The sequence below is a fragment of the Pundamilia nyererei genome, unplaced genomic scaffold (assembly GCF_000239375.1).
Source record: "Pundamilia nyererei isolate P.nyererei 1_Seehausen unplaced genomic scaffold, PunNye1.0 scaffold00125, whole genome shotgun sequence".
Classification (NCBI taxonomy): Eukaryota; Metazoa; Chordata; class Actinopteri; order Cichliformes; family Cichlidae; genus Pundamilia; species Pundamilia nyererei.
The window spans coordinates 668,977-682,437 of NW_005187526.1; the positions used below are offsets into that span (position 1 = coordinate 668,977).

General features: G+C 40.3%; 2 protein-coding genes across 2 annotated transcripts; one reads left to right on the top strand and one right to left on the bottom strand.

The window, feature by feature from the left end:
* Positions 1 to 3,070: 3,070 nt before the first annotated feature.
* On the bottom strand, positions 3,071 to 6,289 carry LOC102198920 (zinc finger protein 706-like). Its single transcript, XM_005742930.1, has 3 exons — positions 6,170 to 6,289; positions 5,105 to 5,253; positions 3,071 to 3,796 (listed from the first exon to the last, which is right to left on the bottom strand). Exons 2-3 carry the CDS (start codon positions 5,237 to 5,239, stop codon positions 3,701 to 3,703), a joined length of 231 nt encoding a protein of 76 aa, XP_005742987.1. The 5' UTR covers positions 5,240 to 5,253; positions 6,170 to 6,289; the 3' UTR covers positions 3,071 to 3,700.
* Positions 6,290 to 6,981: 692 nt separating this feature from the next.
* Positions 6,982 to 12,869, top strand: LOC102210356 (grainyhead-like protein 2 homolog). The gene is made up of 8 exons (XM_013913311.1): positions 6,982 to 7,331; positions 7,861 to 8,026; positions 8,106 to 8,219; positions 8,315 to 8,755; positions 8,909 to 8,964; positions 11,035 to 11,293; positions 11,383 to 11,494; positions 12,487 to 12,869. Exons 1-8 carry the CDS (start codon positions 7,318 to 7,320, stop codon positions 12,867 to 12,869), a joined length of 1,545 nt encoding a protein of 514 aa, XP_013768765.1. The 5' UTR covers positions 6,982 to 7,317.
* The last annotated feature ends 592 nt before the right edge of the window (positions 12,870 to 13,461 follow it).

Below are 13,461 nucleotides of genomic sequence, written 5' to 3' on the forward strand. Positions count from 1 at the left end.
TTAAGCTGAGTGATTGCTTACATGTAACCGGTCGGGTGAGTTCTCATTCAGTCCATCAACCTTATCCACAGAACTTGAATGCACATGCACACACATGCACAAGATGAATGGGTACACTGCAAAAAGTCAGTTGTCACAGGGTCACTCAGCTTATGTAACATCTCTGATTGAAACCTTAAAGTGCTACAATAGAGTCTGATTGGTGTAATTAAGCAATAAAAACAGAACTAAACTAGACAATTAATAAAGGGATTTAAAAAAAAAACAACTAAATTTTGATCTTGGATCTACATGTCTTAGTAAAGGTAGGTACTCCTAAAAATCCTGCAGGGTATTTAGATTTCACAATGCTGACATGGTCCTAGGTGAGTGATGTATCAAGAGTTTGTTATTTGCAGGATAATTTATCAATGAATAAATTATAAATAATGGCAAAAAAACTCAAATGATCATTAAAGACAAATTAAATGAAAATAATCAGTTTAAAGTGAAAAATACAGACTAACATTTAAGTATGTAGATTGGACAATGTGTAATATAAATCTGGAGGTGTAGTCACATACATGATACCTGTAGTAGAGTACAGTTTCACGTGGAGTTTTATACGCCTGTAACTTTGAAATTATATTTAACAAACTCTAACTTATATCACTTTAATGGCATTTCTACACATGTAGGAATGGCTATATTTTCTTCAATCAAAATGTGCTAACCTATGCATGAGCAATTGTGATATCATTGTGTAAAAAATTAATATCATACTATGAAATAACCCCAACACAGAATCAAGTCTTTTGCAGTCTCTCATCTTGTATATGGTCTTTCGTGGTTGTAGTCAGGGAAGAGACAATGAGAAAAGCTGTTTTAAGGCCTTCTTCACAAAACCTGTTGGTCCAGCAGAACACCACTCTGACCCCACTGTTTACTGTGCACCAGTCACAAGATAAGCTCCAGGCTTCCTCATCGGTGTATACAGAGCCAGAGGTTGCCTGAAACAATTCACTCTGTAGATGTTACACTACAGTAAATCAATAAATAACCACTCTTAGAGGAAGCAAAGAGTGTGAACTATAATACCCTTTTCAATTTTATAGCTCTAATATTCTGCTGACATTTTCCACCCTAATTACCAACAGGATGTGTGCATTAACAAGGAAGTATGAATACAAAAAAAACAAACAAACAAAAAAGCCCACCTGTGTACCAATTTATGTAACATTCCCATTAAGCAAGGAACTCATTATGCTTGTGCTACATTTCTGGTTCATAAATATAGAGATTTTACCATCAACAGTGCAGCTGAGCAGAAGATCTTTGACTCATAATGGGGTATGAGCCGAGAAGCTAATGAAACCAATTGCGCAGATTAAATTTGTTGGTGTTACCTGAAACAGATGGAAGAGCGGAGGCAGACGAAGAAATATACCAAAGAAATATATCAAACACACCAAATAGTCGGCAGGATTAAAATTGTAGAAACTGTCCAATCATGTTGATTGCCCATAATAACGAGGAAGGAATAACAGCTAAGAAAAGGATGAAGAGTGGAAAGGCAGCTGATCCAGATGACACACCTGTGGAGGGTTGGAGATGTCTAGAAGAAAGATCATTGGACTTTTTAACCAGATTGTTTACTACAGACGATGCCTGAAAAATGGGGAAGAAACGTGCTGGCAAAGTATGTAAGGGGTGGTGCAGGACAGGTATGAGGGCAGTGAGACAGTGGTGAGCTCGTTCTTGTTTGCAAGGTCAGATTGGAGTCTCTGTGGAGTATGACGTTTACACATGACTTTGTGATCTGTAGCGAGCATAGGGAGCAGGTGGACAAGCTGTTTTCTTCCACCTACTCGGCGGAGCATTCTTCTAGAGTGAATAAGAGGGATACAGACAGAAAAGTGAAGTTCCAAGGAGTAGAGTTACTGACGATGGGTAAATATAAATATAGGGAGACCTGCTATGATGTATGATTTTGAGACACTGGCACTTACAGAAAGGCAGGAGGCCAAGTGATTGACCAGATTGGAAAAAATATGAAGGACAGCTCAAGGTGAGATGGCTTGGACATGTACAGAAGACAGACGGTGGAGATACCGGACAAACAATACTGAATTTGGAGCTGTCGGTTAAGAGGAAGCCCACAGTAGGTCATGCAAATGGTTGGAGTAACAGAAAATGATGGAAGGGACAAGGTGAGATGGAGCAGATGCTGTGGTGACCCCTAAGAGGAGCGGCAGAAAAAAGAAGCTGAGCTTCCATTAAGTTTCCACCTACTGTAGGGGAACCTAAGGCAGAATTTAGCAACTTTCAAAGTTAAAAACACAACTTGGTAATATTAATATAAAATAACTTTATTCAAAGGCTATACATTACATTTTGTGGACAAAGATATGATTATTAAAAAAAGTAAAAACATGGCTGGTTGTCAGTCCAGACTTTAGCACAGTGTTACAATGTCAGTGGTTAATGACCAACAGGTCCAAATGTATTGAAAATAGTTCCTTCCAATGAATTAAAACTGTCTTTGCCTGCTATGATCAACTTATATAAAATAAGGTGAAGTAAGATAATGTATGGTGTCATTTAGTTTAGACTTTGCAGGTTCAGAGCTGAAACAAACCAAAGAGCGCAGGACTGCACTTGGGATTGTTTTCACATACACCATAGAGATGACAGTGAGACAAGTTACACTGCAGAATACATACAATAGCTGTGCAGAATTACTACAATGACCAACTCTGGGGACAGGAGTTCATTAGTGTTGTCATTTACAACACCCAGTGCAAACCTATTTTCAGTCGACATACCTCTTATAATAGGATCAAAGGTAAATATCCAGATGTTTACTGCAGCAGCAGAGTAGGAACATGGAAAGCTTTGCAGTAATCAGACGTGTAGTGCCCTGTCTGCAGAGCTTTTACAAATTTTGCACATGACAAAAACGTATTTTTTGACACAAACAAAATTTGTTTCATGATAATCTGAGGGGTAAATGCAATGCACAATTTCAGCAACTGTGCAGGACAGTGCATTTGACACATTTTTCACTTCAACAACAATAGACTCATTAAAAAATAATGGAAGCAAGCCAAAAAATATATGTTTATATATATATATATAATCAGTGCAGATTAGAAGTAAATCTGAATCTAATAGAAAGAACACAGCATTAGTGGTTATGAATGTGACTTTCCAAGCACATTAATGAACTCTAGTCACATTCTGGATAACTATTATTTTGACATCAACCCTTCTGCATCACAAATCCATCTCAGTCAAAACCCATAATGGATTTCACATTACACTGGATTTGGCAGATAACTTCCAATTATCATCATCATCTTTGTTCATTTGAGCCAGTGCCAATTCATCTTGTATTCAAAGCTTGCTGTGAAACAGTGGGAGACCTGAGATGGTGGTGGAGCCCATGGACAAGCTAGTCTTGTGAGCATAACATTTTGAAATGATCAGATTTTGCAAATATTGCATACAATCAAAAGTGGAACACATACATTTATGCCAAGAGAGGGTAGCTGTCTTCAGTCCAATTGATTGTGTAAAATCCCTACATAAGCACACCCATACATCAGTTAATCATCATGAGCAATAACTGAAGCTGTACTGAAGATTATCTGAAACACCTCAAAATGTAGAAGCCTGTCCTGAGTTGGTTCCAACTGCCTTACAGAAAGAGGTTAATCCATTACGCCTCCACACCAACCAACTCTGGGGGCATTGGAGACTTTGGATGTTTGCTTTCAAAGTGCTGCTTAAAGGTCTTCGGGTCGGGCATTTGTGTCTGGTAAAGGAAGAATAAAAAAAAAGACGACATCAACGAGAATGACATCAGTTTACTCAGATATATCAGCAAAACCATAATATGAGACAAAAGGTGTTTCACAATATGATCTCGACTGGTTGGATATTAGATTACATTACAAACACCAGCTTGTTTAGTCATTGTTAAGGCTTTGAGCTGCTGCCGCTCTGTAATCGCTTGGATAAGTGATAAATGGCTAGAGGAAACACAGAAACGTATTTACAGGTAATACAGAAAGTCACGTTGCCTGGTGAGTTTTCCAGTTAAAACATGTAAACAGGATGTAGCATGACAGCTCATGTTTGACTTCAACCTGGTCAGTCAATCCAGGAGCAAACACAGATTGGTGAAGAGGAAAATCGCCTGGAGTTCTGACAAATTTCAAAAGCAGTCCGATTCTGGACAAGCACTGAAGAGAACGTGACTGTGGAATGGTCTCAGAGACAGAAAATCTGTTTGTCCCACTGAATGCAGGTAAAATCAATAACAAATTGCCTGCATTTGTCGCTTCATTCTTCCAGGAGGAGCAGAAGCTGATGTCATTTATGCTAAACATTGGGCAGTGCTGTGCCAACCGAGCAGCATTGCATGCCACCACCTGTGTGTCAGATGACGGCAGTGACAAGAAAAGCTGACCGTCCTTGGCACAGATGTGAAAAGAGAAGCAAAAGGTGTATGAGGGTATTGGAAAGGGATTTTAATCACTTTCCATCACACCTTTCTAACAATCGTAGAGATGTAGTTGAAACTTGAAGGGGGGGGGGGGGGGGGGGGGGGGGGGGGCTGTAAGATTACTATGACCTGTTAGCTTGGCATACTTTATCAATAAGCTGTCAATTATAAACCTGCACAAATCCATGCTGTCCAGGTAAAACAGCACTGGGATGAATCCAATCTCGGTTGTGATCTGCTTTCAGCTTGTGACTCACTTCTGTTCTACTCTTAATGTTTTATATTTGATTGTTTACAAAATATAAGAAATGCCAAGCAATTCTAACTCAGTCCAGGAAAGCTTACTGACCTAGACTTTACTGAAATGAGATCATACCTAGTAATCACATAACATGGTGAAGTTATTTAAGGTAGCTGGCTGGGAGGTATAACTTCCAACTTCAGTGTTACAGTGAAGTGTGAAATGAGATATGGTATAGGTATTGACTTAATCACATTGCAAACAATATGATCAAATCCACTGCAGTGATTTGCCAGCCTCCTGTGTAGTGAGTTCCATCCTAACTACATGGTTAAATGTTAGCTAATGCTGCTAATGTCAGCTTTAGCCCATACCCGACACACGGTGCATGTGTATACTAAAGCAGCCTTAGCTGCAGCCTTCTGGTCATGGCCTTTACTCTTCTTGATCTCTGCCTGCTTTTTGGCGTTTTTCTGCTGGGACTGGAACTTTTGGTGCCCACGGGCCATTTCTGATGTTCCACCTGCCAAAAATATACAACAATTTAATCAACACAGCACTAGCAAGAAGATGACAAGCCTCTAATACAATGACTTTAGGGAAGGTGAAGGGAAATGCAAGGCACCAAGGGAATAAAAGCCACACCATCCTGAAATGCAGAGAAGTGACAGCAGCTGAGGGTTTGGCTTAAGCACTATTAATTATTTACAGCTGAAGCATACCTGTCTCCTAACTTAACTAGACTTCAAAACGTGCAAGGCAGCAGCGGCTGTGAAACGCCGTTTGGAACTAGGCTAACTGTTGCTTTTTGGGTCACATGCATCAGGCAATTATCTCGGAAATTTCCCCAAAGAAAATCTAAATGCTCATTTTCAAAGTTATTATAGACAGACTATAAGATTTAGGTCAGTATTGTAGGGACTGTATGAACTCTGTTTCTGAGCGACATTTTTAAAGCCTAACTCGTTTACTATCATCAAACCAGAATCAGTCAGCTATTCTAATAATATGCATGTCACAAAATAAGTGTTGATGTCTCTTTTCAGTTGCCACATTGCATTACCTTAATCAGCAAATATTTAAGTTAAAATATCGTCCACCACTGACCACCGCGCATGATGTAAGGACAGTCCTCGCCATGCAGTGCCCATTCAAGGCTAACGTTATTTGAAAATGCTGCTTTAGTCTTAACAACTTCAACTACCGTTTTTCTCACTTCGGAGACATCTTGATAACACTAAAATAACGTTTTTGTTTTTGTTTTTTAGAAAAAAAATTTAACCATACATTTCTTTTCGTACTAATTCAGAGACACTAGCATTCAGTTAGCCGGTTGCTATCCAGTAGCTTGGATAATACATTGACACATACAATGAACACAACTTTAAGTAGACACTGAGCACTAAAACGTACTACTAGGCGTTTTGTAAATACCTTACCAGTTAAAAAAAGGACTTGTATCAGTGAAGACAATCACTAAACTGAAGCAGCACTACGCTGAGTCCTCTGGAACTCTCGCCTATCCCTGCCGTTTGGCGTCACCGCACTAGTGCGCATGCCCAAACCATGAACTATGATGCATTCAAAGATTTCCAGTAAACCCCAAATCATGACAGTTCTACACGAATCAGGTTGGGGGCTTTACTGACAGCACGTGAAGGCTCCATCTTCCTTTACAGGAGGAACATTTCCCAGGAAGAAAAATTGGCGTAATAAAACGTAAAGTAGTTATTTAACCACAAAAATACATTTCCGAACGAAACAACAAGAATAGCAAAACACCTTTGAAATCAGCAAATGTATAACAGTTTTCCCTTCAAGGTGCAAGACAAATGCATGCCACAAGGTGTCGCGATACAACACAAAGGAACAGCCACCATAGTTTTCTCTTACGCCAATTAACAATTAAGATGATATTCATAAGCTTTCGTAAAATACATTTTATGACACCGCTAATATCACCAATATAGCCAATTAAAATATCAAATTGAGTTGGAAGAGCGTGTGTTTTCGTTTTTTTTTCTGTTTTGCTGCTCACGGGCTTGTTTTTAAACACACACAGAACCCCACCAAAAAACAACACGTACATACAACAACGTACATTATATATAATTTAACGTTGGGCAGTCCACCTTTTACCTATTTTTCAAGACACGCCTTTCTGCTTTCCATTCACCAATGGGGAGCAGTCCTGTACTACGACGCTTAGAAGTATATCACCAATCACAGGGATAGCTTTCGTTTCCTCGTTTATCCTGCCTTAGGTGCTGTACTACCTCGGTCTTAATTGATCACCTTTTCCAAACAGAATACACCCTTGTCTCCATTTATACGGATTATTATCGATTTGTTTTGTTTTTGTTTGTTTGTTTGTTTTTAATATGGACATTTTCTTCTTACACTATGGGCATCGGGAAATGTGTTCGCGAGGATCCAGAGGATTTCATTGGCGGTTTTTAGTGAGACCTTAAATAGAGCCAGCCTTTCCCGGGCTCATTTTTGCAGTTTCCCACACAAACTTACCTGCACTAACTTGAAAGTCCAGTTTCTCTAGCAATCCTAGAAAACAGCAGGGACTTGAAGCAACATGGACCTGGACAGGTAAGAGAAAGTTTTAGCATCACTGATAATAACTTCTGTCAGTTTTAGTCCAGTTCCTTTTAGATATATTTTTTGTCTTCTTGCTATCAGTAGATGTGCACTGGAGCCTATGCTATATAAACACCCCCAGGGACACAAATTACTAAACTAATATAATATAATTTATTTTAGAATGAGTTAATTACCGTTCACGTACCTGCACATAAACGTTACTGGTTTCGTTTATGCTTTCATTATTATGAAAGATTTCACAAAAATTTGAAAATTAAGAACTACCACGATGTCAGACAAAATTGATCTTAATGCCAATATCTCTGAATGACTTCATTTCCACTGGTTAATTTTTAAAGATATACCAGCAAAAGTGGACTTAAATAAACATGCTCCACATGGAGCAGGCAATTTGAGTGAAGTCTGGTGAGAAACAGCCTGGGGCATTTTTAGTGGCTTGGCACTGGCTTCTGTTAATGAAAGAATGACTTTGTAGTAATAACATGCCTCTCTGCCTTTTCCCATCGGTCGTTCCCAGCAAAAGGCTGGTGGTGGTGGTACCAAACGAAGTGTCGGTGGCCCACCGCAAACCGCTCAGGAGTGAGGATGAGGCATGGAAAACCTTCCTGGAGAACCCACTGACAGAAGCCTCAAAGGCCATGATGAACATCAATGGAGATGAGGACAGTCCAGCAGCTCTAGGGGTGCTGTATGACTACTATAAGGTATGAAACAAAGAAGAATAAAGGATATTGCCACTTATAATTATCTGATTTATTTTAGGCATGGAAAATCTTCCTGGAGAACCCACTGACAGAAGCCTCAAAGGCCATGATGAACATCAATGGAGATGAGGACAGTCCAGCAGCTCTAGGGGTGCTGTATGACTACTATAAGGTATGAAACAAAGAAGAATAAAGGACATTGCCACATACAATGATCTGATTTATTTTAGGTCTGAATTGCTTCTGGACTTGTCATAATCCTTTCAGGTTCCCAGAGAGAAGAGGTATACACCCAGTGCCATTAAGCCCACAGAGCCTTCTGCTCACGGGCACAGCAACTGTGGAAAGTTGGACATGGTGGGTCACCAGCTTCAAGCTATGGTGTCACTGCCTGTTAACCTCTCTTTAAACAACAGCACAACCACTGAGCACCAGCAGGGCTACAAATATGGAGCTGAAAGCCACGCAGGAGATTCTAGAGAAGGAGATGGTAAAGGTGGAGAGAATGGACCTCTTGCTCTGGTCAAGACAGAAAGCCAGGCCCCCATGCCACTTTCATTTTCTGGTGGCACCTGCCAAAAAGAGCCTAGAGACCAAATAAGGAGGCTGTATGAGCAAAGCTGTTATGATATGTCCCTCACTGGCTATTTGAAAGACGAACAGAGGAGCAGTCTGGACAGCACGTATGAGGAGCCAGTGGAAAAAGAGGTCAGACCTAATCTGAATAGAATTGTTGGTTGTTGCTATACAAGTTTTGTTGATACTGATAAGATTTTTTTTTTAAAAATTTGATACAAACTCCTTTTTCATTATTATTTCTTTTTACATGAATAGTTTGCTCATTAGTATCTTCTTTTACAGATGTACCATAAAAATTCTTCCTCGGGAGTCGATGAATTTCACCACAGTCTACCAGCGTAAGTTTAAAAACATGGCGATACTACAAAAAAATTAGAATAACATTTATGTGCACACATCTTATCCTGAGAGAAGAATGACTGAATTTTAGGTGCTTTTTAAAAAAAAATTGCCAACAAATCTCATGTGGGGGAAAAACATAAACACTGTTTAAGTTTCCCCATTTGCTGTGATTGTTCTGTGAAGCTGCAACCACATTCATTCCATTCATTGCATCACGAAGGGCATCCTGCGTAAAGCTATCAAATCAAAACATGCAAAACATTATAAACAAAATAAAACCTGTAAAGTCAGTCACAGTTCCCTTAACATGACACTGCAGGCGGAACTTATGGAACTATTTTCAGCATTGGATTAACCCTCATTCAGTGCTTTGGAAGAATGGTGTATGTGGGGGTTTAAGTCTAAAGAAACTGCAATGTGTGTTTTTTAAGGTTAACCAGGGTTTCGGTGTGTTTCAATGAATCTATGCGGCCCAGACACACAATCACTGGCCACGCTGTTTGGTACAAAATGCAATGCAATGTTCAATTGCTTGTTAACACAATATGATCTGATCAGCCAATCACTTGGCAGCAACTGGATGCATTCAGACAAGCAGATATGGTCAAGATGAATTGCTGAAGTTCAAGTTAAGCATCAGAATGAAGAAGAAAGGTGATTTAAGTGACAGAGGTTGGAGGAGAATGGCTAGACTGCCTTGAAATGATAGGAAGGCAGCAGTAACTCAAATAACCACTTGTTCCAAAAAAGAAGCGCATCTCTGAACACACAACACACTGAACTGTGACGCAGATAGGCTACAGCTGCTCTGCCCGCTAAGAAGAAGACAGTAGGAATCAAAATCGGACACTAGAGGATTGGAAAAAACATTGCGTGGTTGGATGATTTTGATGATTTTGGCTCCAATAGGTGGATGGTTAAGACCTAATTTAAACAACATGAAAGCATGGATCCATCCTGCACTGAATCAACGGTTCAGGCTGGTGGTGGTGTGACGGCGTGGGAGATATTCTCTTTGCACTGCGGATGCCTTAGTGCCAACTGAGTGTCGCTTACACTCCACAGCACTACCTGAGTGTTGTTGCTGTCTACGTCCATCCCTTTGACCACAGTGTACCATCTTCTCATGGCTGCTTCCTGCAGGATAATGATGTCAAAAAACTCAAAGCGGCTTCTTGAACATGACAATGAGTTCACTGTACTCGTGTCCGCAATTATCAGATCTCAATCCAGTGGAGCAACTTTGGGTAGAACTGGAGATGTTCATCGTGGATGTGCAGCCCCGGAAATCACGGCATGTCATGGCAATGTGGAAAAAAAGTCTGAGGAAATTTTCCAGCACTTTGTTTAATCTATACTATAAAGAATTAACACAGTTCTGAAAGCAAAAGGGACACTAGTAATAAAGTTTTTGTTGAGTGTATGTTGGGCTCAAGTTTGTTTAGAGTCATAAGTGTCTTTAAAGAGTTCCTCGCAATCTTCTTATCTGCTCATTTCACCCCCCCCAACGATTAAAATGTTGATTTAAGTATTTACCTCTGGACAGTAATGTGTTTAGTATGTCAAAGGTGATGCTGACTATCTGCTGTTGCTTGACCTCTTTTACTGAGTCACATACACCAGCATTAATCTGCTCTCCTAGAGTAAAAGTTTTAAAGTTTTAACAAGTTCCTCCATTTGGCTGTGATTGCTTTAATTTGATAATATGACAGGAATAGTTTTTTCTAGTGCACAAGCATCAACTTAAAGAGTTTTTCTAAAATGAAAGAGAAGCTGGTATATAATTTGATTTTTAGATTAGGATGTCCTTCATTTTAAAAGATTGTCTTAAGTCATTAATTTTTATCAAATATTAATATTGTCAAGGATTGCAAGAGTTCAATGACTGTAGTCCAGTTTCCTTATTGGCACACACAGGATTTAGACTTCAAAGCCTAAACTATATATTATGAAGAGTTTATAAGGCTATATTGAACAACATTCAGTTTTATATGTTACTTTCACCTGTCATTGTTTTAGTAGTCATCTTACCAATGGCAGTTATGGAGCCCATTATGTCCTTACAGTGACAGCTTCCGGTACAACCTGGAGGCCACGTTATCTCTCCGGCCACGCCAAGGAGAAGGACCCATGGCCTACTTGAACCGCGGCCAGTTCTACCCTTTGACGCTCTCTGCGGCCGGCTTCAGATCATCCCTGCATCAGCCCAGAGGGAAAGTCGGAGTGACTGGAGTGACATCATCCCATGGAGCTGATAGGAGTCTATCCAAGAGTGATCAGTGCACCGTGGGAGGCTCTGAGCTGCCACAGAACAGTATTGTACAGGTGAGTGAGGGAAGATGGAGGAGGCTGAGGACTTGATCACTCAGTAGTGTGAAATATTTGACCTTATTCTACTTCATATTTTCCTGTAGAGTGTTATCATGGTTGTCTTTGGGGACGACAAGGGCAGAGATGAGCAGCTGAAGAATTGGAAATACTGGCACTCACGGCAGCACACTGCCAAGCAGAGAGTGCTGGACATCGGTAAGACATTCTGTCCTCACTACCTGTACAATAATGGTGTAGATGGGGACTACTAGATATTTTCACCTAAACCTCACAAAACCATTTAAGGAGAGATTAAGTAGGTGGCAGTCTTACAGGAGGCTCCAGGAGAATCCTGTCACATATCCAGAGCTGAAACCTGATATAATTTGAATAACAGTCAAGCCTGAATTCCCACAGGAGTGCTGTGGAAAGACGCTTATGGGTCTATGTTTGCATAGACGTTAACAGGAGAAATAGGTGGGGGCTTGGATTGTAGCCATATCATGTGCGTTCAGCAAAAGACGTGCCCCAGCCTGTGGCTTAAAACCGAAAGGAATGAACCAGGTGTCATAAACTCTGGTGAATTTTCATTGCAAGTATTGGCATGAACTTGCCACAGACAAGGTGGGAGAGTGAAAATAAGGCAGTGTATTTGGAGTTAATGGTGGAGTGTTGTGAACTGTTGAAAATATGAGATAATGAAATAGACATGCTGCCTGTAATGGGATTTAAAGACAAAATGCTACTGTAGGAGAGAAACGGTGGAATGTTAACTGTTATTGTTGTTCTGACTCTGAGGGAGCAGTTTCCTAGTTTGGGAAATGATCACTGCCTCAACCACTTACTAAATAAGTATACTGTATGTCTTTATGAGTTCTTGGATCAGTATGAACAATCAAAAATTTAGTTGACACTCAGTCAGGGAACAAATTATTTGAACCTCTACTGATTTTGTAGCTTTGCCCACTAACAAAGAAAAGTCTATAGTTTCAGTGGTAGGTTTATTTGAACAGTGAGAGACAGAACAATAATAAAAAAGAAATAAATTCAGATTTTCAGGAATGAAATAAGTATTTGCTCACCATCAATCAGCAAGATTTCTGGCTCCCAGGTATATTTTATCCAGGTAACGAGCTGACATTGGGAGCCTTCTTAATTTGTTACCTGTATAAAAGATAACTGTCCATAGAAGCAATCAATCCATCCAGATTCCAAACTCTGCACCATAGCCAGGACCAAAGAGCTTTCTGAGGATGTCAGGAACGAGACTGTGGAACTACACAAGGCTGGAATGGGCTACAAGACCATCGCCAAGCAGCTGGGGGAGAAGGTGACGACCGTTGGTGCGATTATTCGCAGATGGAAGAACCATAAAATAACTGCCAATCTCCCTCGGTCCGGAACTCCACGCAAGAGCTCACCTCATCGAGTTTCAGTGATAATGAGAACACTGTGGAACCAACCCAGAACTACTCGGGAGGAACTTGTCAATGATCTCAAGGCAGCTGGAAACCCAGTCACCAAGAAAACAGTTGGAAAGAACATGTACAGACCACTGAACATCTCAATGATTCAGAGGAGGACTGGGTAAAGTGTTGTGGTCAGATGAGACCTATTTGGCATCAACTTAACTCGCCATGTTTTAGGAGAAAGAATGTGGCTTACGACTCCAAGAACACCGTCCCCACCATCAAACATGGAGGTGGAAACATTATGCTTTGGGGGTGTTTTTTCTGCCAAAGGGACTGGATCAAAGGAGGACAGATGGGGACACGTACTGTCTTGGGTGAGAACCTCCTTCCCTCAGCCAGGACATTGAAAATGGGGTGGGTGGGTATTCCAGCATGACAATGATCCAAAACACGAAAGGCAACAAAGGATTGGCTCAAGAAGAGGCATGTTAAGGTCTTGGAGTGGTCGAGTCAGTGTCCAGACCTTAATCCTATAGAAAATCTGTGGAGGTAGCTGAAGGTTCCAGTTGCCAAACATGAGGCATGAAACATTAATGACTTGGAGAGGATCTGCAAAGAGGAGGGTCTCTCTCTCTCTATATTATATAGAGATATATAGCAAGATACAAAGATAAATGTATAGTTGTTTTTGTTATGCAAGTATGTTTTGAAAAATTCACACACAAAAAAGAAAATGTGCCTCCAGACAGGCAAAATGTTAACAGATCTGAC